Source organism: Hyaena hyaena, unplaced genomic scaffold (assembly GCF_003009895.1).
Source record: "Hyaena hyaena isolate Hyena2069 unplaced genomic scaffold, ASM300989v1 scaffold_11, whole genome shotgun sequence".
In the NCBI taxonomy this organism is placed as follows: domain Eukaryota; kingdom Metazoa; phylum Chordata; class Mammalia; order Carnivora; family Hyaenidae; genus Hyaena; species Hyaena hyaena.
Window position 1 is genome coordinate 1,993,736 of NW_024080643.1, and position 25,352 is coordinate 2,019,087.

The following is a 25,352-nucleotide window of genomic DNA, read 5'->3' on the forward strand; positions in this document are numbered from 1 at the left end:
CCTCCAGGATGCCTTCCAGTGTACACCGTTCTCCTTGGTCTCTCTCCCACCCCAGACTTTGCATTTAATTGGATACATACGCTGTGCTATATATACTCATTCTCATTCATGAAACACTTCCTGTTTGTGTGGGGGAGGGCAGGGGGGAGAGATAATATATGTGTGTTTGGTAGGAGTTGATTTCCACTCCCCAGCAGGTGCCATGTCTTCGCCTCCCCTCCCCCCAAAGTCTTTAATACAGACTAAGAGAGTAAGTACTCAATAAATACTTGGTGTCCTTGATAGTCCTTAGTGTTGAAGCTATGGGGTCTTCAAGCTGGGCTCTGCAAATCGTGCTTCTTCCATTCCGTGGCGCCCTGGGGTAACACATCTGCTTGTATTTATCGAGCCCTGCGCCTGCCATTCATGTTCCGCGCACCTGGTAGAAATCGCTTTCCTTTTCATCGTTAAGGTGGAAGGAACTGAAATAGAAAGCTTAATAAGTAGGCTGCCTAAAGTGACAAAGCTCGAAGCAGTGAGGCCTAGATTAAGACACAGCCCCAGCTCCTCCCCACTCTGGCAGGTGAAGCGGGACTCCCTTTGACCCACGCGCCCCGGACGTGTGTCAGCCCAACTGCACGCTCTTGGTCAAGTTACATAACCTCACCATCCCTGTCTCCACATTTGTGAAATGGAGCCATGAAGCCCCAACCGGCTGGTTGTACATGTCAGGATGTGAAGCATCTCGTGCGGGGCTGACGCGTAGCAGGCACTGAGCAAATGGTGTTGTTATTCATGTGCTGCCCCCTTGACAGTCGCTCTTGCATGCAGGGGGTCGCAGCCCTGACTCCCTTCTCTCTGCCTGGGTCAGATCTGCATCTCCAGAACTGGGGGTCCGCGCTCTGCCGCGCGGTGAAGGTGCTCTTAAAACGCCTGGACCCAGAGAAAACAAACAGGCAGCCGGGCCCAAGGTTGCCTAGAGCTCGGATTTCCTCGTCTGAATGCATAGTTAGAGGAAAGGGGTTGTATTACAGAAGTAGCTGTTTTGGTTTGTCACCCAGGCCCACTAATGTAAACATCTCTCACTCCTCAGGAATTATTTTAGGACCAGGAAGCAGCACGCTGTTTCTTGAAAGAGTCACAGAAGAGGATGAAGGCGTCTATCGCTGTACAGCCACCAACCAGAAAGGGTCCGTGGAAAGTTCGGCGTATCTCACTGTGCAAGGTAAACAGCGGCTTCAGAGAGCAACGAGAAGCAGCTCAGACGTCTATTTCCCTGTTTAACTTTCCACCTCCCGGTCTCCCGCTGCGGCCCCCCACCCCTGTTCCTTTCCCTGACCTCCTCGCCCCTCCCCTGTTGCTCTGGGGACGGACCTACTGAGCAGTCTGGAGAGTCAGAAGGGGAAGACACCCGGCCGGCCACCCTCGAGAGCTCCCATCTGAACACGGTCTGTGCGGGGAAGTAGTTTCCGGAAGAGAGGAAAGCCAGCCGCCGCCCAAGGGATGGCATTGACCCATAGAGAGTGACCACATTTGTGACCGAGACATCCAAGAAGGAAGAGGGGCGTAGAGAGAGGGGAAAACCCACTTGTTGGAAATGAGTTCGTTCTTTTTCCCTTTACAGTTCCCTCGAGTCAGACATCCATATGCCGCTCTTCTGAATGTTTTCGTAAGCTGGTTTTTTAACACGAAGGAGCCTGTGAAATATTATCGGGGAGAAGCAACACATAAAAAACAGACCACATTTGAGAAAAATATTCCAAGTGCTTCCTCTTTGGAGGGCTCAGATAGTTTGCTGAGCAGCAAAGTCCAAAGCGGCCTAATCCTACCCGGGGCTGTGGCCATGTGGCTCCCATTTGGAAAAGTTTGGATGGCAGTTTCTGATGCCAGGAGTCATGCAAAATCTAACTGTTTACGGCATCGTAAAATATCAAACTGACACCTCCTTAGATGTAAATATCTATGACCCATTAAGGTTTTACTTGAAAAGATGCAATTTGTTCGGTAGGCTGTTTCCAACGGGTCCCTGGGAGACTTCAGAATATGGAAGTATTCCTGGCAGAGGAGAGGAGAAATACATCAGTTCTTCCACCCTGGAAACTTACATCGCTTAAAGATTGTAATTCTGAGAATTGAGTCTCCTTTAAAACAGAGCATCATCCCCATTCTTTTAGGAGGAGAGGATTCTATTTGTTTTGTTTTTTTAAGTTTATTATAATTTTTTTTTGAGAGAGAGAGAGAGAACACAAGTGGGGGAGGGATAGAGAGAGAGAGAAAAATCCCACAAACAGGCTCCATGCTGTCAGCCCTGAGCCCAACTCGGGACTCGAACTCACGAACCATGGGATCATGACCTGAGAAGAGGATTCTATTTGTTTTGTTTTTTTAAGTTTATTTTATTATAATTTTTTTGAGGAGAGAGAAAACACAAGTGGGGAAGGGGCAGAGAGAGAGAGAAAAATCCCACAAGCAGGCTCCATGCTGTCAGCCCTGAGCCCAACTCGGGACTTGAACCTACGAACCATGGGATCATGACCTGAGCCAAAATCAAGAGTCCAGTGCTTAAACGGCTGAGCCACCCAGGTGCCCCAACGAGTAGATGATTTTAGGCAGTCTCCCGAAAAATCCAAAAACAATGCTGCCACAACTCTACTTTCAGAAAAAGTAGAGGGTAGCATTCCCCAAATACTTACAGTAATGGTCCTGTTTCTCTCCCAAATAATCCTCATCTCCAAGTATTCTTTCAACTCGTCTGCTTATACCTGGAGAGAACACCTCCCTCTTCGAAGGACTGTTTGTTTACTTTTTTTTTTTTTAATTTTTAAACCTTTTTTTTTTTTTTATCATTGATAGAGACAGAGCATGATCATGGGAAGGGCAGAGAGAGGGAGAGACATAGAGTCGGAAGCAGGATCCAGGCTTTCAGCTGTCAGCACAGAGCCCAATGTGGGGCTTGAACTCACAAACCATGAGATCATGACCTGAGCCAAAGTCGGATGCTTAACTGACTGAGCCACCCAGGTGCCCTTTGTTCATTTACCTTTAAACAAGGACTCCAGATGTGGCCCTAGGGGGAGTAGCTGCATTGGGCCAGGGAGGGCCACAGATCTGGGAGAGGGGTGGCCACAGAAGGCAGGGAGGTACCTGATCCTCGGTCCAGAAGGTGTTTCCTCCCAACCCCTCTGTTGGCTATGGAGCAGTTATGAAGCCCCAGACAGGAGTGAACTGGCTGACCTTAATCTTGCAGCCAGGTGGCAGACATGCATGAGCACTGGGTTCATCTGATGCCCACTTCAGCCCCATCCCCGCCTTCCTGCACACCATCCCCACTCTCCTCTGCCAGGAAATGGGGGTTGGCATCTGACCCAATGGCCGGGCAGCTGATGGCTTGGAAGAAAGCCTTTGCCCAGAGCAGGGATATTTACACAAGTTTACAGGTCTCCACAAAGACTTTTCTTCCTTTCCCTTTTCCCCTTTTCTGCCAGGCTCATCTGGGGTTCCTCGAAGCCACATCGCTCCATGGCATCAGTGCATTTCTTCTGCCCATGGTCATGACTGCCCCCCTTCCGTTTGCCATAAGTCTACCCTCTGGGAGTCGTCTCTCCCGCTGGGATGCATTTATCTGCCCCCAGGCAGAGCCATGGCTCCGTTTAGGCTCCCAGGCTGGCCCAGAGCCACACTCTGGCCATCGGAGAGCCTGACTCCCGGGAACTGCTAAGAGTGGCCCATGTGAACGCAGCGCGAATGTCTTTTGTCCAGGCACCCTCCCCATTTCAGCCTAATGCTCCTTGTCCTCTGTGTCCAGTTTAGATTAGATCCTCCAGGATGAACGGCCGACTCACATACTCATTGTCTCCCCAGCCCTCGCCCGCCATGCTCTTGAGTCTTGATCAGTGCTTCTCCGATCCTGCCTTTTATTGTTATTTAGGCATCGATGGGCCTCTGTCCCTACTAAACGGTAAACATTGTGAGGCAGGAACGGCGTCTGACACACCTTTGTACCCCACGCCCATGCCTGGCACTTTGCAGGAGACTGTTTCTTCGGTACCTTTGTGTGCCGACACTGATAGACGACAGGCATACCTAATCCCATGAGCTTCATAAGAATCCAGAGAAGTAACCAGTATTATCTTCAGCCTACAGATGGGAAGATGGACACTCCAAAGGCTTAAGTTATTTGCCCAAAGTCACATGACACGTGCGGGGTGAGGCTGACAATGGTCCGCGTCCTGTAACTGCGGAACGTTGCCGCCCTGCCTCGGTTCTTCCCATCCCTGAAGTGCCTCTGTAATTGAGCTCTTAGACTTTTCCCGTTACATCCTATTATTTGGGCTTCTCTCTGCCTGGTTCTAATTTCCTCCAGTGATTCCGTTTCCCTCTACACGCTTCTCTGAAAAGTCAGACAGCATTAAGAATGCGGCTGCCACTGATCATTTCTACACGTTTCCATCAGCCTGGGTCATTGGCTTCTGAGAAAGGAGGAGACAGTTCTTGCTTGAGTTGGCCACACCAGCTGCCACTGTGGATGTCCTGACCCTGTCATCTCCCAACTTCATCTCTCAGCTTCCCAAACGGCCCACCTACTTCTCTCTCCTTCAATCCTCTTCCAATTCTAGAGGATCTTTTTAAAATTTTTTTTAATGTTTATTTTTGACAGAGAGAAAGCAAGTGAATGGGGAGGGGCAGAGAGAGAGGGAGACAGAGGATCTGAAGCAGGCTCTGCGCTGACAGCAGCGAGCCCGACACGGGGCTCGAACTCACAAACCGTGAGATTATGACCTGAGCCCGAGTCGGATATTCAACCAACAGAGCCACCCAGGCGCCCCCACAGTGATCTTTTTAAAAGACTAATCTTAGGACAGATTACTCCCCTGCTTCAAACATGTAGTGGTTCCCGATCGCCTGTTATCTCCACCCAGGCACACGGGGTCCTTCCTGGCCGCCTTCTGCAGCTTCGTGGCTTATCCTTCCCTTCACATCTGAGCTCCCCAGCTGCGTGCCTGCCCATAACCCCCTGAATACACAATGCCCCTCATCTTCTGCTTATACACCACATCTTCCTTTAGTCTCCAGAGCCTTCCTTCCCACCTCATTCTCCCCTGGACAGCCCTACTCATCCTGACAGTCCACATTTGCTCTTGCTGCGGGTGTAGAAGAAGGGACACCTGCCTTCCCATCACTTCTCCCTCTGTGCTCCTCAAGTACTTGACGTGCACCTTTCGTGCAATGCTTACCACGGCGTATTAGTCACCCCTCTATCCCAGAGCATTTGATAAGTGTGTTTGTGGATTGATCTAGTTGGAAAACCCCTATTGAATGTCTGATAAAAAACATACGTCAATATATTGCTTAGGGCAGTAGAGATAAGCCAAATTCAATTCACTGGTAACTCAACAAAGTAGTTATGTGCCCAGGACAGTGCCAAATATGGAAGTGTACGCCATGTCCCCTCGCCTTCAGCGTGCTTTGAAAACCTAGCTGGAAGGAGATGAAGGTGCACACGGAAACAATCAGAACCAGATCAATGGGTGCTTTGAGCTCCTCCCCAGGGTGAAGTAGAACACTAGCCTGTATCAGGCAGACCACCCAGTGCTGCTGAGAGCCCAGGGAGTTCAAAGAGGCAAGAAGGGAGATGGGTGGTGAGCTGAGGTCTGGAGGAAGCCTTGTAGGACGTTGGGTTGGCAAGGTGAGCGGGGCGCTGTGGTATAAGGCAACAGCGGAACTTCTCCGTGATGTCCCTTGGCAACAACCAAGTCTAGGTGATCTTAAATAGTTGCTACTGGCTAGCCCACTGCGTTTTCTGAGGAACTGGTACTGGTGATTCATGACCTCTTTCCCCTCACGTGGCATTAATCCTCAGGAGCACCTGGGGAAATGATATCGTGTGCAAGGTGGCGACAGACTTTATATACATGGCTCTTTCTTTTCACTCGTTACTGTCCCCAGCTGACCCGCTTTTTGAGTTCTTTTGTCTGCTTTTCATGGTTTTCTGCCTTCATCCTTGCTCTCTTTTGTAAACCCCCCTCCCCGCCCCCACTCTCGGAGTGACAGCTGTATCCCACCCCTCCACTTAAACACAGGTGACCTGATCTGCAGTCATCAGACTACCTGAAATTCTGTACCCATTTAGTAGTATAAATGGGACCCTATCCTAATAGGGCAATGATAAAGCAGTGTAAGGAAATGAGGATGTTTAGTCTAAAATCTAAGGGGCTGGAGTGCCTGGGTGGCTTAGTCAGTTAAGCATCCAACTTTCGCTTAGGTCATGATCTCACGGTTCGTGGGTTCGAGCCCCGCGTTGGGCTCTGTGCTGACAGCTCAGAGCCTGGAGCCTGCTTCGGTTTCTGTGTCTCCCTCTCTTTCTGACCCTCCCCTGCTCACGCTGTCTCTCTCTCTCTCTCTCTCTCTCCTAGAAATAAATAAAACATTAAAAAAAATTAAAAACTAAGGGGCTGTATTATTGTTTTCCTCAAATATTTAACAGGCTTCAGACCAGGGAGACATTCTAACTCCTTCTTTGATACACCAGAAAAGATTCCCGAGACCAAGGAAGGGAGATAGTAGGGATGTGTTAGGAGGTGGATTTCAGCTCCGTACATAATTTGGGATAAGATTTCTAAACCGTAGGTGTTATGTGGATCTTATTAATTAGATGCAGTATCTTGAATGGAAGTCCTTGAGGTTCACGGAATAAAAAGCTGACCCTTGGCTGTTCTTCAGAAGAGCTCGATGCAGTACCTGCTTCGTAATTGAATCTCTGAAATAAATTAGCTGCTGGCTCTCTGGTGGCTGTGAAACGTTCCCTAGCTTCAGACTTGATTTCCTAAATATGCATATAGACCCTGCACGCTGACCGTCTTGTCAGGTGGAGTTAGGAAATGAAACCAAGCAAATGAGTTGTGTCTGCGGCTGTGTTTAACAGATTTAAAGAGGTTCGTGAATTAGCCAGGAAGGAAACTGTCTGCTCTTTTTATTTCCCTTGAAAAAGGATTCTTATACTCATAGATAAAACAATGTGTTATTTTTGTATCTGAAAAGGATGAGTGGACTGTGGAGTCAAAGTAGCTTCTTTAAATAATCCCAGGTCTTGTTTGCTTTGGACTGTACATGAGCACACATGGATCTCTCAAAGGGGAAGTTCTAACATTAAAAACAACAACACAGAACTGTTAGGAACCAAAATAATTTCTGACATTGACATACCCTCAGTAGCCCATGGGACTCCATGAGGCTGTTTCAATGAAAGCGTGGCACATTGTCACCCAAAGACTTAAGATGAACTATATTTTATCGTTATTGCAAGTACGAACGACACTATGTATGTAAATGCATTCTGATGACAGATTTAAGCCTCGCTACTGAAATGCTGTCTCAGTAGCATTTATAATTACACAGGAGAAAATTCCACAGTCGATGGATAGGAAAATCATGGAAAGCACCAAAGGACTGACTCAGGGTCCTGCGGTCTAAATGGAACGGCATTAGAGGTGAGGTGTGTAAATGTTGTGCCAAAATTATTGCACATTAACACATTTCAGGGAAGGACCCACACAGCAGGAAACACTTCGTGTTCCTTAATAAATTCTGAGAGTAAAGAATAGGAAAAGCTCAAAATTATCTCAGGTATGCAACCCTCCCTTTTATCCCCCTCGGCCAGGCCAGCTTTCAGGTTTCTGAGGCTGGATGGCCCTCTGCTGTGGCTCCTCTCTTCCTGAATCCTGCCCCAGCTTCACTCCCCGCCTGGCCATCCTGGCACTAGGAAGGATGTGATAAACTAATTCACATGAAGATGTTGGTGACTGATGTTACTGCTCTCACGGGTGTTGGCCGTGCAGAAGGGTTCCCAAGGAGAGACCCGGGCCGGCTACGGAGAGATGAGCTTCCTACTCAGTGATTTCACACAGCAGGGCCGGAGGACGGGATAGGCACGCCTTCGTGCTTGGAGTCTAAACAATGACATCAAGCTGGCCTTGATCAAGAATTCAAAAAATGGTGATGGAATGCAGTTATAAGATCTTCTGCTCATTGAACATGTGTTTCATCTAGTTAACTTTGGGGACAACCCCATGGGGATTTTTTTTTTTTTTCCATTCGTGGGCAAGAATCTGAAGCACAGAAAGATTTAGTACTTGGTTCTGGGTTACAGGGCTTGGAGGGGCGGAGCTGAGAAGTGGACTCGAATACCTCTGGCTGGAAGGCAGCAGCGGACCCCTCTGAGGTCAGGTTATTACTGCTCCTGAGCTGTGTACCCTTGGGCCAGTTACTTTCCTTCCTGGTTCTCATCTGCAAAACAGACGTTAGTAATGGTACACCAGCCTTACCACTCTGTAAGGATTAACGCACTGAAAACAGTATCTGCCATATAATAGAAACTTTTTAAATATTAGCTAACTTTATTGTTTGCGAACACGTTAAACCACATTGACTTCAACAAAACTTTCTGCATTACAGTTTCCCTGCACTTAACCAGTGAGTCACCCAAGTGGTGTCCCGAACTACAAAATTCCTATGTAACCCAAATGAGTTTAGCTTTACTGGGTTTCATAAAAACACGTCCCCGAACTGATGGCACACGAATTGATGGCAGTCTTAAATATCTTTTACCTAAAATTATTCTTGAAAGCTTCCTTCTAATTTAATTTGAATACAGCCCTTCCATATAACTCTGCCCTTAAGAGGGATTCCAAATTGGTGTCCAAAGATTCCTAAAAAGCTTTATAAATAGTATGAAAGCCAATTTTAATATTCCAATAAGCCTTAGAGAAATTACATAAGAAGGTGAGCTGGGGGGCGCCTGGGTGGCTTAGTCGGTTAAGCGTCCGACTTTCGCTTAGGTCATGATCTCGCGGTTCGTGGGTTCGAGCCCCGCGTCGGGCTCTGTGCTGACTGCCAGCTCAGAGCCTGGAGCCTGTTTCAGTCTGTGACTCCCTCTCTCTCTGACCCTCCCCTGCTCACACTGTCTCTCTCTCTCCTAGAAATAAATAAAACATTAAAAAAATTAAAAAAAAAAAAAAAAAAAAGGTGAGCTGGGTTATCGGTTCTTGGATTTTAGGTAAAAGGGGGTAGTGCTGTTTGCCTGGTTCATGTGGAGAATCAGGTCGAGGTATGTCTGATTCATTTTCTTTTTCATCCCTATAGAAATGTTGATTGAAACTTCCCCTGGGCTGGTGCCGGGGAGGCAAAATGAACACAAAATACACCCTTCTCTTGATATCTTAAGAGCTTAACCCACATACATAGTTACTTCAAATTAAAATAATGATAGAACCAGAGAACAACTTCTACACCATGCTGGCGGGTACGAGGGGAGTTTCTCAGGGAAGGCAGTGACTCAGTGGTCTGCCGAAAATGATCACTATTTGGGTCAAAGCCTGAATAGTAACAAATTGTGGTGTATGCAATAGGTTTGGATGAAAACAAAATTCTCTTGTATAGTACTTGAAGTCCAAAAGATAAGGATTTAAAAAAAAACAAAAACAAAAAAGGGGCACTTTTCTGGGGCAGGGTGGGTGGGAGAGAACCTTCAAAAGAATAGCTCTCAGGGCGCCTGGGTGGCTCAGTCGGAAAGCGCCCGAATCCTGATTTTGGCTCAGGTCATGATCTCACTGTTCATGGGATTGAGCCCCACGTCGGGCTCTGTGCTGACAGCACGGAGCCTGCTTGGGATCGTCTTTCTCTCTCTCTCAAAATAAATAAGTAAACATAAAAAAAAAAAAAGAATAGCTCCCACTGGGTTCATATATTTCACCTGCTGTGCTGTTGTGACGGCCACATTTGAAGGATGAAGCTGGGCCCAGGGTCCTGGGTCTAAGATGTAGCTGCCTGCTTCCCGCCCTTTCCCAGGGATCCTTGTGCTATATCTCAAGTCAAGGCAGCTCCCAGAGCCAGAGACCCTGGTCTTCTGCCTGGAGAGTTTTCCTAACTTCCTGGGAAGGACCACTGGCTCTCCAGGGAGAGCCGAGTTTCCTAGCTCTGCTGCCCGTTGATTCAGGCAGTCTGGCGCCACACAGTGCCATGTGTCGTGGTAGGCGTGACGCTGCCACGACACAGAGCCCAGGCCCTGTGCAGAGTGAGCGGCTGTCACCATCAGAAAGGCGCAGGGCAGCAGGACGCAGCCGGTGCACAGAGTCTGGACAAGCCACATCAACCCCCAGGGGAGCAGGTGCATCCCCTGGGTGGTGTCTGCCCTTCTTGTCCCAAGAGGGATGGTCTGAAGCTTGAAAGGCAATCGACATGGAAGCAACACTCTGTGCGCCACAATTCAGAGTCTGTAATAAAAAAGTACAGTAATTCTAACTCTTCAGATTGGCCACGCTCTGCCACTCTCCCATATAAAAATAACCTTGCTCCGTGCCCTGTTGCTGGCTTTCACACACCCTGTGTGAGAGTAACGTCCCTGAGACCCAGCGCTCACTCCCAGTTATGGTCAAATCCCACCCACGTTTCCTCTGGCCTCCTTCCCCTGACAGGGGCAGCTGGGCTGTCTCACAGGCTGAGCTCATCAGCTGTCACCAGCAGGCTGAAGCCGGGTCTCGCCAGGCCAGAGTGTGGATGTTTGACCTCTGAGAAAACATCCAAGAGCTGTATAGGAAGAGACGATGCGGACTTGAAGTCCGTCTACTCAGCATAAGACTCTCCTCGCGGTTACTTTCCAAAGACCGAGATTGAGCTATCAAGTGAGACAGAGATAGAGCACAGATACTACATTATATCTGGTTAAATTCTTAGTTTTCAGGAAGCAGCAATAGAATGTTAAATAGACCTTTCCCCTGTAATAAATGTTCATCGTGAAGATGCTTGTTAAGGAGTTGGTTCTCAAAATGTGTAAATGCACACAAACACATTTGGTCCCACTGAAAGGAATTTTGCCTGAGTAAGGGCTGTGGAATTACTTTGGGGGTCAACTTCCTGCCCCGTGGAATGCAGTGGGAATGTTCCCACAGTGGGAGGGGGCCTGTCCCGGGGCCGTCCAGGGAGAAGGCATCTGCAGAGCTTATAGGCAGACAGGACTGTGTCTCAAGATGCTATCAGCATCTCCAACAGCCAAAGGCCACTGAGGCCTGAGCATGCCCCAGTGTGTGTGTGTGTGTGTGTGTGTGTGTGTGAATATAGCAAGGCAGTATTAGACCTTTCACATGGGGGAGGAAATCCAAACTCCTATGAACTCAATCTTATAATATTCCCATCGAGAGGATGCATACTGAGAGAAAAGCTCATACTTTGAAACTTCTTCAAGAAGGCTGCTTCTCATCCTCATGAGATGCAGGGAAACTTGGCCACCAGCTAACAAAGCTTGGCTTTGACCGTATTTATCTGTTCAGGCTGTGAGCTCTAGACCGTCCAGACCTTTTATCCACCACTATATACTAGTATCTAGAACAGAGTGGGCGGCATAGATGGGGTTCGGTGGGTTTCTTGGATTAATACGCATGAAGAGGAATTTGACCCTGAACCCTTTGAAAGCTTCATGGGACTCTTTGGAATCAAAGCCAATCATAACTTATCCACTCACTCACCCAGTCCGATGAGTGGGGTTATAAAGATGAAGAGGATGTGGCCGCAGCGCCCGGAAGCTTACATTCTGGTAGGGAAACAGCAAGTGCACAGCATGGGGGTGTAGAAGGGCTGGTAGATTTAAGAAACTATAAGTATTTTGATGCGTTCGGAGCACTTGCAAGAACAGCAGGAGATAGAGGTGAAGAGACAGGCAAGGTTGGGCACAAAGGACCCAAGGGCGTGGGTTTTTATCCTGACAGCTGTGGGGAGCAGAGGTGGCAGTGATGAAATTTAGACAGAGGCGAGATCACGCTGGCCTGAGTGGATGAGAACCTGGGGGCGGGGGCGGGGAGTCAGGGCTGGTCTGGAAGCTACTGCTGTGGTCCAGCTGACAGCTGGCGGGGCCTCGATGTAGGCGGTGATGGCGGGGCAAGACGGGAGGTGGCCGCTTCCTGCGCCACGGGGGGAGAGCTGCAGGACTTTGTGTTGGCCTGGATGGGAGAGAGTGTGGATTTCCCCTCTGACCCAGGTGTGCCGCGCAGGGGCTGTGGCTTGCAGGCAGCGCATGCGCTCGGGGGCCGGGCAGGTCGGGGAGAAAGGGAAGTGGCTCGAGTTTCCAGCTCGTGTGTTTGCTGTTCCCCAGAGACATTTCAGCGGCTCCAACTGCCTGAATGCGGCACGTGGTTTAAACCCCGCGCACCCACCTCTGTGGTCTGGTCCTGTCCTATTCTTGCCTTCTACTGCTATCTCTGCCTCTCTGTCCCGGGTCTGGGTCTTCACTCATGCTGTCCTCTCTGCCTTTGTGCCCTCCCCCGCCTCACCTCCAAAGGCCACCATCCATTTCAATGTCACCTCTTCCAAAAAGCATTAGATTTCCCCTACCTTGATCCCCTTATTTCATGTCTTTGTATCTGCCCTGAGTCTCGGTTTGGTTATGTGATGAGCCCCCGGAGAGTGACAACCTTCTCTTGCTCACCTTCCGATCTCCTCAGGACTGAACGCCACCTGGGGTAGGATTTGGCACCTTCTTGTTGAATTGAAGCAAAGAGCCCACAAGATGAAGCATTTACCTAGGAACCACGGATATGGTTGCTACCGACTCTGTAGGGTGGTTGTAAGGGTGTGGCATGTAGTAACTGCTCAATAAATGATACTGTTCATTGGGGCGCCCGGGTGGCTCAGTCGGCTAAGACTTTTGGTTGGAGCTCGGGTCATACGATCTAGTGGTTTGTGAGTTTGAGCCCCACATCAGGCTCAGTGCTGACAGCACGGAGCCTGCTTGGGATTCTCTCTCTCCCTGTCTCTGCCCCTCTCCCACTCGCACTGTCTCTTTGGCTCTCAAAATACATAAACTTAAAAAAATGATGCCAAGCACATCATTTTTTTTTTAAAAGAATAAATTGTTTGCTTTTTCCTAGCTTAATACTAAGCCTCTGCCTCCTCATAATGAGATTGAAGGATAAGGCAGTTCTTTAAAATTCATGGGAAATTGTCCCCTGGAATCGATAAGTAGGGGCCCACTGTTGTGGCTCCCTGGGGCTTTCCTTTCTTTACAAATCCCAAAGATCGTCCTCTCTGGAGGCTTCTTGAACACGTTGGGTCTTTTCTGGTGGTGGAGGACCTTCTCAGCTCTAGATTTCTGCATGATTCCGGGAAATGAGGTGAGTGGGAAGAACCCCCTTCTCACTGCGGCCCCTGGAGGCTGGCCTCTGCTGCGAAGGTCAGAAAGGGAGCCAGAAGCCAGAAGCAGGAGGTGAAAAGTTTGGCCTGGCTGTTCCAAAAGGAGCGAGCAGGCAGTGGTGATGGTCCTTGAGTTTTATTTTTATTTTTAAAATCAAAGTAGGAGAGTTCTGTGAGTCCCAAAGGAGCCCTTTTGTGTCATTTTTATTATTAGTTTTTTTCTTTAGAATTTCCTCTAAAACTCATTAGGGAGATTTCACATATTCCAGATTTAGCACTTTAATGGGCTTTTGTTCCTGCCTTAATTTTTTTTTTTTTTTCCTTTTTAAAAATTGCTCTTCAGGGAGGCGCCCGGGTGGCTCAGTCGGTTGAGCGTCCAACTTCGGCTCAGGTCATGATCTCACAGCTCATGAGTTCGAGCCCCGCGTCGGGCTCCGTGCTGACAGCTCAGAGCCTGGAGCCTGCTTCCAATTCTGTGCCTCCCTCTCTCTTCTGTGTCTCTCCTGTCTGCACTCTCTCTCTCTCTCCCAAAAATAAAATAAACATTAAAAAATTTTTTTTTAATTTCTCTTCAGATTTTTTTTTAAATGTTTTATTTATTTCTAGGAGAGAGAGAGAGACAGCGTGAGCAGGGGAGGGTCAGAGAGAGAGGGAGACACAGACTGAAACAGGCTCCAGGCTCTGAGCTGGCAGTCAGCACAGAGCCCGACGCGGGGCTCGAACCCACAAACCGTGAGATCATGACCTAAGCGAAAGTCGGACACTTAACCGACTAAGCCACCCAGGCGCCCCTCTCTTCAGATTTTTAAGTAGCTGTTTCTGGGGTTACGAAGTTTGCAGACTCAGCCGCAGGATTTCTGAAAAGCCTTTTAATGTGCTCGCTTCTGCAGCACGTATGCTAAAAATGAAAAGCCCTTTAATTTCTACGTGAGTTTAGGATGAGAAAATAGCATGTGCCCTGCTGGACTCAAAACGCGAGGGAGGACTTGGCCCAGAGAGAGACCAGCCATGGTGCCGGCAGGGGGCATGGACCACGACGAACCAGTTAGAGGCACTGGACCTGTTTTATCAAGTCACAAAGACCCTCAGTTTGATGGTGCCTTTTGAGGACCGTCTCGTTTTTTCTCTCCCCAGGAACCTCGGACAAGTCTAATCTGGAGCTAATCACCCTGACGTGTACCTGTGTGGCTGCCACCCTCTTCTGGCTCCTGTTAACGCTCTTTATCCGAAAACTGAAAAGGGTAAGAACATTTCATACGACATTCTACGCTCCTTATTACGGAATATTCTAAAACGCTCATCTCACAGCTAGAGCGGGTGCTAAGCGTACGTTTGACTCTAGTCTCCTTCCCTCATGTTTCCATCTGTGACCTGATGGACACCCCAAAACGAGTCATTAAAATGAATCAATTAAAATGTCATAAAATCCAAAAAATTTATCATTAAAATGATAAATATCTGTAGCATTCAGAGAAAAAGCTTGAGCCATGAATAGATGACTGTTTCCCAGCAATAGGCGGGATGTTTTGGGTATAAAAATACGTAATAAAATCTTTCAGTTCAGCACGAGACCTGGGAAGTCTTTATTTTCTTATTCTCTGCTAAGAGATGAAAAGGAGAATGCGAAATAGTCTCCTCTGACCTGCCTCTCATAACGTTATAGAAATACCAACAAGCGCACGGCGGTCCCGCGCTCTCTGAGCCCCGCGTACAACTCAGTTCTTCAGTGGGAGGGTCGGGCTGAACGCAGGACATCAGATTTCTGTAATTAGGCCTGCGACACCACGTGTTTCTCGCAAGTTCCAGGGGCCCGGGAGCCAACACTCATTCATCCGTCTGTGCCTCAAGTATTAACTGGAGAGGAGACTGGCTTTGCTCCATTACACAGACCAGTGTGAAGCTGCCGCCGGAGGCAGTGGACCGAAAGATGTGTGAGGGGCTGGTTGGGCAGAGGAAGGGGGGGAAAGTGTTGCAGGCGGATGGAAGAGCCTGTGCCAGGCTGGGGCAGGGCAGAGACACCGGGAAGGAGAGACTGATGGAGGCCCGCGTGGCTGCAGTAGAAGTGAGGCCGGAGAGGAGAGGCTGGAAAGTGGGGTGAGACCGTGAGAAAGGTAGGCTGTGTTCTGGAAGTAAAAGGAAGCCTGGAGGCATGCGGGGCGGGGAGGGGTGTTGGTCAGTGTAAGAGATTTGTGTCTGGAAAGAGAATTTTGGCTGCTGTGAGAACAGACCAGAGGAGGCAGGGGCGAGTAGAGAGGAACTTTAGCAGAAGACTTTATAGGAATTAAGAAATGATACTAGCGTAGTCCAAGTGATTAGAATCCAGAGATGTTTCGCAGGTAAAATCAACAGCACTTGAAAAGTATCAAGGACGCCTCTCCCATTTCTAGAGATTTAGTAGCCCTCACGTGTCATATCTGAGGAGGACGAGCTTTTTTATGTAGTGTCTCCATTAATCTTTCCACAAAAATGCAAAGAGGTAGATCTGTTATTATCCCCACTTTATAGAGAAAGTGAGCCTCGGAGAGGTAAAATAACTTGTCCAAAGTCACAAAGCTGGTTAGAGTTGGAGCTGCGTTTTGATCTTACGTAGACTCGTAACCAGCACCAACAAGGTGTCCTTTATAATCGTTGAAATGAGAGGAAGAATAGGAGGCACCCCCTGTGGTGAGTACGTATCATCAGGCGTCCACTGCACGGGATGATCGGCTTTGAGATGCGACAGCTAAGGCCACTGCTTTAGAAGGAAACGGAGGCCACACAGTGGCCTTTTGAAAGGAGAGAGACATCATATAGGGAAATAGATCAGACCCACCAAATCTAGAAGGCAGTTCGGAGGCCTGCAAAGAGGGATGGGGAGAAAAATCTTCAGAGAAAATGAAGTTTAGAGAAAGAGTTTGAAGGTTGTGGCTGAAAGGAAAGCAGCAGAAAAATGCAGCCTACCGCACTCCACCCCCCCCCCACGCCCCAGGTTAGGGGACAAGCACAGAGGAGCATAGTGGAAATAAAACCGAAAGGTGACTTGGGACTATATTGAAGACGGCCCTAGTCTTTCTAAAAACCTGAAATCTTGAGGTCAGTAAGAAAGGATGAGAGCAAGAAAGGCTTCTCTCCAGAAGAGAATGCTTAGAAAATTCGAAAGGTGATTAATTGTAGGAGGCAAGGAGATACACATCCTCAGAAACGATTTCCCTGTGGTTTCTCTAAACCACAAGTGGATTCCTCGTTGATACGGCTGGACATGATCTTTTTAATCCTCTCCCTGCATGAGGCCAGTGTTCTAATCATGGCTAATGGTGATGGACGCTTACTGTATACCAGACCTTGCTCTCACAGCTTGACATGGATTATTTCACGAAATATTCACAACAGCCCTAGGAGATAAGCACTGTCATTATCGCTGTTGCACAGATAAGGAAACTAGGTTTAGAAAGGTTAAGCGACTTGCCAAGGTTACGTGCTGGTCCAGAGTCCATCTGTGACTCAGATCCGGGCCGTCAGCCTCGATGCCTGGCCTCTGAAAGTGCTTAGCTGTGCAGCTTCCGTGCCAAACACCTAGTAGCTGCTCAGTGTTAATGTCGAGCGAAAGAATAAATATTTGTCAATGAAGATTCTGCGATCCTACTCTCCTCAAAGCCCTGACTTGGGGCTTGTGTGGTGTTCCTTCTCACCTGCCTTATTGAGATAAACCATCAAATTCCATCGGTGCCACATGGCGAGATTGTCTCTCATTGCCCCTCTCTCAACCTCTGCCGAGCTCCTCACACGTTCTCCGGAAACTGAGATGGCCCTTGTTGGGTTTCCGCTATCCTGTGCCCTTAGAAGATTGGAGATTGTTTTTTGTTGGATTGTTTCAATTGGACAGGGAAAAGCGGACTCATAAAACCTATGCCAGGGGCACCTGGGTGGCTCAGTTGGTTAAGCGTCCAACTTCAACTCAGGTCATGATCTCACAATTTGTGGGTTCGAGCCCCTCATCGGGCTCTGGGCTGACAGCTCAGAGCCTGGAACCTGCTTCAGATTCTGTCTGTCTGTCTGTCTCTCTCTCTGCCCCTCCCCCGCTCATGCTCTGTCCCTCAAAAAAAAAAAAAAAAAAGACCTATTCCAGTGGCTTCCCCAGCACACACCCGGCACCCTGGGATAGGAATTTGTATTCCTTTCCAAAGCTTACAGACTCACACGAGTGTCAGACAGGCTGGCCTGTACCAGACTGGCACCGGCGGCAAATGTAGCTCGTGACAAATGTGCCCCACATCTTTCTCTGTTTTCCACTCGTTGTGGAGGCCAGGCCAGTCTTTCTGCTTTGAGCTATTTGTCACATTTTGGTGATAATTCCTGTGCGTAGGAGACCGATTGCAAGTGATGGATGAGGTGAGCTGTGACAGCCCGGAGCAGGGTGAGTAAGAGCTGGAGAGTGTGGGCAAGCGTGACATGACGTGTGTGGAGAGGGTGTCTTCTCTCCTGAACGCCGGTCCTGCTTAGGGAAGGGCCACGCCAGACGGGCCCGAAACTCACTGAAATGAAGTTTATTTAACTCCTAGGCAGGACGTATCAAAACGCACCTTATGTGGGCCATCCTTTCTGTCCTGCCCACAGAGATGCCATCATCAGTTCTACATCGACTGAACGGGAAACACACCTGTTCATGCTATGAATCTAAGACACTAAATGCAAATCCACGCATCTGTGATCTGAAATAAAGGATATTTTCTGGGCTCCATGTGACTTACCAAGATAAACTAAGCACCTGCAGGTAGATGCCCGCTTTATTTGCCAACCTACTGATGGCCAAGTGAGCTCAGGACATAGCTGTGTTTGAGTCTCATACCCTGTTGAGTCCTTAGCCATTGAAATAATCAACTTCTATTTTTTTAATGTTTTATTTATTTCTGAGAGAGAGAGAGAGAGATAGCGTGAGCAGGGGAGAGTCCAAGAGAAAGGGAGATACAGAATCTGAAGCAGGCTCCAGGCTCTGAGCTGTCAGCACAGAGCCCGACGCGGGGCTCGAACCCACAAACCGTGTGATCATGACCTGAGCCGAAGTCGGACGCTTAACCGACTGAGCCACCCAGGCGCCCTCAACTTCTGTTTCTTACTGGAGGTAAATCTTATCCTGTGCTCACTCATGGATCCTATACTTTTTCCAGGCAGCTGCAGCAGCCAAGGGGCCAGGACTTCTGAGCATATTTAAACACTTCACATGAAACACGCCTCTGCACTGTCCCAGGGCTCTTGGGTCCCCTTTGCCACCTCTGGCCTCCCTTGCAAATACTGAAATGCCGCAGCCCCACTTTCCGTCGTCAGCCTACCTTGCGACGCACGCTCCTGCTTGTACAGAATGGTCGTGGAAAGTTATTGTCAGTTGCTCAGGATGATTTTATAAAGATGCTTTGTGTTTTGTGGAGAAGGACCATCATACGATACTGGTCGAAGGACAGGCACCGAGGTTGCGAGAGAACCTGGGCGCGTGTTACCCGGGGCAGTATGGCGAAGCCAGGCGTTGGGAGAGCGGCGTGAGAACAGGAAGGCTTGTCGAATGGGAGCTGCACACCCCAGGTGTTGCACATGTGTGTACGCAGAGGGCTCCTTTCTGTCCCCAACTGCACGCTTTCAACCACATGAACCGAAATAGCAGCGGAGGCTGCCAGGGATTGTTTTAAACTGGGCATCCGGGGTTGTTGTTGTTGTTTTAAGTTGTTTCCTTGACGGTGACGCTGTGGTCTCTTTCTTTCTCAGTCTTCCTCTGAAATAAAGACTGACTACCTGTCGATTATAATGGACCCGGACGAAGTCCCCCTGGATGAGCAGTGCGAGCGGCTCCCTTACGACGCCAGCAAGTGGGAGTTCGCCCGGGAGAGACTCAAACTGGGTAACGTGCTTTTGCTCAACAGATTCCTAAATGTGCCAGCCACGTGGTTGGAGGGCTGCAAAAGCCGACTGGCCTCGGGTTTGACCCTCCAGCTGCTCACAAACCAGCAAGGGAGACGGGCACTGGGGTAAATAATCCTAACGGTGCTGGGACAGCAGTACAAGGGGACAGGGCCCCTGCTCCTCCTCTCAACAGTTTCCGGCACCTTCTCTAGACATCAGACACCCATCTAAGCCACGGGGATGCAAAGGGGTCTGAGTGTCTTCTCTCAAAGGGTGAAGGGGGTAGCCACCAAAGGAGATGGGTCAAGGGCAGAGAGGAGTTCCCTCAGGAAGCTGACAAGTACAGGCACTTTTAATGACGTTTTGGAGGAGTTAGGAATTCGTCACCTAGAACCCAGTTCAAGATGGCAAAGAACAGCACAACCAAACCTTTGGTGAAAGCACCGGTACCCTCGAAGGCTGTGGACCACGAATCCCCTCTGCACGGATCCACAGACGATGTACTCTGAGTTGTCCTGGGAATTCAGAATGCCCAGACAGAGAAGACAGTGCTAGGGGTCATCAGCGTCTCCGTTTTGGAGACCAAGGCTGGTGTTTCCCAGGTAATATAGATGCTACAAATGTCTGGTGAACGTGCTTTCCCTCCGCGTGCCCCCGACCTTCCCCCCCCAGCTCAGACAGCACCATGCCAGTCGATCTCCAGCCCTCGGTAGTATAAAACAAAAGGAGTCTCAATTACTCTTGCCCAAAAGTTTTGGATTGTGGCTCCTGAAAATTTTCCACTCAGTCTGTGTATGCCAGAATCATTAATAGTTGGAACTAGGAACCGATCTCCTGGACCCAGTGTTCCTGGATCTTGTCACTCTCGACAGAAGAGCCTGCTGTTCCAAATCCGACTGCATTGCCTCCCATCTCCCAACAGGCAGACTGTATTGGAGTGGGAGTCTGGGGTTGGGGTGGGGCGGACAGAGAGCGAGAAGTGGACCTTCTCGTTGCTGTCTCGGGCCTTGAAATGATTCCACTTATGTTTCTTCTTACACGAGAAAGAGTACTTGGCCCCAAGAGTATGTTCTGTTTGGCTTGGGGAAGAAAATTGGAAATTAGTAAAAAGCTGGAGAGACAGGCAAAAGCCAGTAATGGCTGCTGACAGGGGCGGGGGGGTGGGTGGGAGGAATCAACTAAATTTAGAGTCGTTAAGGGCAGGTGGTATACTAGATGAGTTCCTTCTGCAAGTCTAAATTATATGGCAGCTAGCCCAGCCCCTCCGTGACCTTGGCAAGGAACTGAGATAATTTTCCCACAACCGTAAGCCATTCTCAGGCCACGTTGCTTTCCAGAGTTATTAGTCACCATCAAACACGCTTCTTCCTGTAGAGGACATGTTCATCCCATCTCTTCACTCCTTCGCCGGGTATCCATCCCCGTGATCTATAGCACATCGAGGGACATCGCTAATCCTTCCACCAGATATCCCCTGGGGCCCTGTGGGTTCAGATAATCTCATTTCAGGAGATTCTCCTTGTTGAAGACCTTTCTTGCGGATCTCTTCCTTCCTGGGGTTGCCAGATGTTATAATCTGGCTCATGTGGATGGGAGTGTCTTTGACGGGCGAGAGAAAGGGTGTCAAGTCAGCTCACCGTGTCTGTCAATGTGGAGTGTGGCTATAAGGGCCAGAGGAAGGCTCCCCCTACGAACACGGGGGCAAAGAGGCCCAGGGTTTTTTGGTTTGTAAGCCAAGTAAATGACAGAGAGTAATCTGAAGCAATGTCTGGCACGTGAAAGTAACCAAGATTCCGTCTGGATGGATGGAGAGAAAAAGCTGGTTTGATGGGCAGAGTTACAACGGGGCTATAAATACACAGAAAAATACACTGTGTGGGGAAATACACAGACAAGTTGCATCTGATTTTTTTCAGCTGTATAGACCCTGCTGGTTACTTCTAGCAACGCTGTTGAGAGAAGGCGGGATTTATAGTACCTGATAGATAGACGCAGTAGGAGTTTGGGTCAAAAGTGTTGCCCCATTGAAATTCCTGAAACCCCCAGGAACAAAAGGAATCTGTTTTGTTTAGTGAAACAAACCTCATTAAACCCAAGGGAGAATTCAGCCCTTAAAACTGCATCACGGAAGGTGGGATAATGTCGGACAGTTCCACTTCCAATTGCAAAATAAAGTCAGCATTACCTAATATAGGACACAACGCAAGGAGCCTGGAATTTGCAAGTGGATGGCACCCGGGCTGGTGTTGCCTCTTGGAAGACCAGCTCTGTGTGAAAGTGCTACTGCATGCCCTCCCCAGAATGTCCCAGGGACCCTGGCAGGTCAAGGACATTCTTGGAGGAGATTCCAATGGCCTTCCATTGTATGGCAGTGACCTAGCTCTTTTACGAGCTAGGAGCTAGTCAGTGGCATTTAGGTAACACCGAAGAGGATTTGAAGGGAAAGGAAGGATCAGGCGAGGTCAAGTCCGGGCTCCCCTGAAACTGGAACAGTGAGCTCGCCAGAGGATTCCAACGCATCAGATGATTAAAGAGCCTGTAATAGCTTCATGCTGTTTTATGAGGCAGCAGTCAGGCTTCCGAGAGAAAAGATGAAAAGGCTGAGGGAAGCCAAGTGAGAACGAGCTTATTTTCACTGACAGATGCAAACTCCCCAAACACGAGTGAAAATGAAGTGGGCTCTGGTGGCTGAGGGGGGAATGTGTGCGGGCTGAGGCTGTGGAAGGGAAAAGGATTCTGCCCGCCCCCACGCCGGCAAGAGTCTGTCTCCACAGAATGTGGAGAGGTGTCCCAAGACAAAGATTATCTTGATATTTGTTAGGCTCCGGACACTTTTCCTATTAGATAGTAGAACGCACTGCAGAATAAAAATGTTCTTTTGCCCTAAAACAGCAAGGAACAGGCATCTAACCAAAACGCACCAATCTTTACAAGTCTGGAGAAGGTTCCTGCCAGTGTTCATTCCGTACATGATTTCCACATCCGGTTCTGCAGGGTCCACCTGAGGCACTTTGATTTCAACCTAGAGTCCCCATTCTGGTCTACTTCATAGACAGTTTTCTCTGAAGAAGGAGACAGAGGCTATATCCCTGTGCCTGGTGCACTCTCTGGGAGGAATGATCTTTATCCATCGCTACTGGTGCATTTAGACCAGAAAAAAAAGCAAGTCGCTTCACCAATGTCCCCTCCTCTGTCCCCAGGAGATAGATGCAAAGGGAGAGCGACAAAGAGGCTCTTCTGATTACATCGGTAATTGAATTTTCCCCGTGTCCTGACTGGATGCCTCGGCTGGTTGGTAGTGCATGGAAGACACTAGGCAGAGGCAGGGGAAATCGTCTATGTGACCGAGTCATCGTGCATGAAAGTTTAAAGTTGTAATGTGTTGAGGAAGCAGGCAAACTTCGCAAGAATCTTTAAAACAAACGAACACCTATCTCTGTCTTTTGCGGGGAAGGGATTGGAGTATAAAGAAGGAAGATTGGTTTGTTAACTCACAGAAGGCGCCTTAGCAGAACAGTCTAAGAAAGAGGGTGAGGCTGAGAGAGGAAGGGTCGTGATAAATTAACACTCTACCTCCCAGGACTTACTTTTGACCAGAGGCATTCTGTTGGCAATTTTTTTTTTCCTAACCAAGAACCAAACAAGAGTGACTTCTTTGGTTCACTCTTCCTTTTGCTGTATCATGCTTGAGGTGTACTCTTTCTCCGGGGTCTATTTATTTAGCTCCCTGTTTCCTAAGAAAGTCCCCTGATATACAGGGTAACTGAGGTATTCCGGGGGGGTGCCATCTTCACAGTATCACCATCATGGTCTCCGCCCCATGGTGGGGGCTTAGTCTACTTACCTATAACTGCTTTGAGCATCTCACAAGTCCCCACATCGCTACTCATCATTCTGCACTAACATACAAGGAGCCTTCCATGCACCAAGCACTGAGATAGGTTCTGGGAAGATTCAGACATGGTGGGTGCCCATCTGAGTCACAGGGTCTCATTTAGGGGTGAGGAAGGAAATGTGAAAACAGCTGTTACAGCATAACAGAACAGGTAGCATGAAAGAAACCTGACTCTTGGATAGCAATTGGCAACCATTTCTCTGCAGCTTAAACTAATTACTGCCAGTGGCTGGTTGATAGGCTTATGCGCTGAGCCCTGGAGATCTGTACATCATGGAAGGACATGGTGGAAAATGGGACTATTTGGCCTGGCGAGGAAGTCTGAGAAATGACTTAGTGATTATTTTGTAGCTATGCAGCATTTTTGTTATAACCAATAGCAGTAACCCCCAGTCTCTGTTTTCTTCCTTTCTGTTGAAAACAGATCAGAAGAAATGACCTTAAGAGGCCAGAAAAGGGACTTAGGTTAAACAAAGAGAAGTCTTGGTAATAATGTTATTAAACAATGGGGGAGACCCCCGTCCCCCCCGGGAGGATTTTGTGAAGAGGAAATTGGTCACCCACCCACACCAAATGCCTCCTAAAGGCCCGCCTAGCCTCACTGCAAAGGATAGAGGTCCCTCTGAAGCCCAGGGAAGAGGTGGAAGGAAGATACCCCAGAAGCGTGTCCCTTCCTTTGACTCTTTTGGGCTCCGTCTATTGGAGATTCCATTCAAAGCTCTGCGGCTCACACACGCACATAGGTTAAAAGGCACTTTCTTCCTGAAAAAGACTTGACCTCACCCTGCTGGCTTGACAAACAAATCGATGTCTTCTTTTCATTGCAGGCAAGTCACTTGGAAGAGGGGCTTTTGGAAAAGTGGTCCAAGCATCTGCATTTGGCATTAAGAAATCACCCACATGCCGGACTGTGGCTGTAAAAATGCTGAAAGGTATGGATGCTGTAGTTTGGCTTTCGGCTGACCCACTATATTCCCCAAACACTGGTACACGTTAGCTATGGCCTGGGGACAGACCCAAGCTATTTCTGCTCAGGCCACACAACTGCCTTTACTGCTGGAAGCCCCTTGGCTTCAGGAGTTTTCTATTAGGCCAGCAAGAGCTCTGAATAAACCCTGTAAATGAAACAATCCAGCACCGTCCATGGGAAAATGATTTGTGTCACCTCCACGATCTTTCTCCTCTCACATCTCAGGCTCTAACCTACCAGGGATCTAAGCTCACTGTAACCACAGGTTCAAGAGTTTGGAGTGATCGACTATGACGTTCCAATGGGAAATGAGCAATGCGTCGTAAATCCCTAAGGCTTAGCTGGGGCGTGCCCTAACCATAAAGTGAAACCGTGAAGCTATCAGAACTCTAAACTATTTGATACCGTCAAGTCCAACCCCAACACATTTCCTCTTTAGTAATTTACATATATCTATTGATATGTAATTTACATATATCTGTATCTGTCTATATATATGTATATCTTACTAGTGTTGAAAGAGACTACCACTCTAGGAAGCACTCAGGAAGTAGAGCCAAACTGCACGGTGATTTATGATCACTGAAAATCTCATGAAAATGAGAATAGGTGAAAACTATAAATCAGATATCTCAAAGACGCAGATGTCTTCTGAAGTATAGAAAATACTTCATTTCCTCATTCACGATGGCATTTTCATGTTAGTTGAACTCGTTTTAAGATTCTAAAACCAAAACATGGGGCGCCTGGGTGGCTCAGTCAGCTAAGCGTCCGACCTGGGCTCAGGTCATGATCTCACAGTTCATGGGTTTAAGCCCCCATGTCAGGCTCCGTGCTGACAGCTCAGAGCCTGGAGCCTGCTTCCAATTCTGTGTCTCCCTCTCTCTCTTCCCCTCCCCCACTCACACTGTCTCTCCTTCAAAAATAAACATTAAAAAAAAATTTTTTTTTTAAAGATTCTAGGGGCCCCAGGGTGGCTCAGTCGGTTAAGTGTCTGACTTCAGCTCAGGTCATGATCTCACAGTTCATGGGTTCAAGCCCCACTTCCAACTCTGTGCTGACAGCTCAGAGCCTGGAGTCTGTCTTTGGATTCTGTGTCTCCCTCTCTCTCTGACGCCCCCCTGCTCATGCTTGTCTCTATCTCCCTCTCAAAAATAAATAAAACATTAAAAAAAATTTTTTTAAAGATTCTAAACAGGACTGACAACCAAAGGGCAGGGTTTCTTTTAGCTTCCCCGAATCTCCCAGACTATACCAGGGGGTTTGGAGGCACAGGGAGCTGTGTATCCAGCTAAGCAGGTACGTGGGAAGGGCTCCAGGAGAAAGGACCAAACTTCAAAGTTCTTCACTTCATCCCGCACAGACACAGCCTTGCAAGAGCCCCAGGTAATATTTTCTACCTCAAAAGGCCGCCCTTGTCAAGCAAAGGCTCTGATAAAACTCTCTGAGGAACCTGACAGTTCT

At 48.5% G+C, this 25,352-nt stretch overlaps 1 protein-coding gene across 4 annotated transcripts in view; it reads left to right on the plus strand.

The window, feature by feature from the left end:
* The window catches only part of FLT1 (fms related receptor tyrosine kinase 1), a 182,002-nt gene that overhangs the window by 127,517 nt on the left and 29,133 nt on the right, over nt 1-25,352 (plus strand). For all 4 annotated transcript variants that reach the window (XM_039254971.1, XM_039254951.1, XM_039254960.1 and 1 more), the window contains exons 17-20: nt 1,073-1,204; nt 14,290-14,396; nt 18,889-19,021; nt 23,746-23,850. In XM_039254971.1, the coding sequence (XP_039110902.1) occupies nt 1,073-1,204; nt 14,290-14,396; nt 18,889-19,021; nt 23,746-23,850 (477 nt within the window). The remainder of the gene's footprint in view (nt 1-1,072; nt 1,205-14,289; nt 14,397-18,888; nt 19,022-23,745; nt 23,851-25,352) is intronic.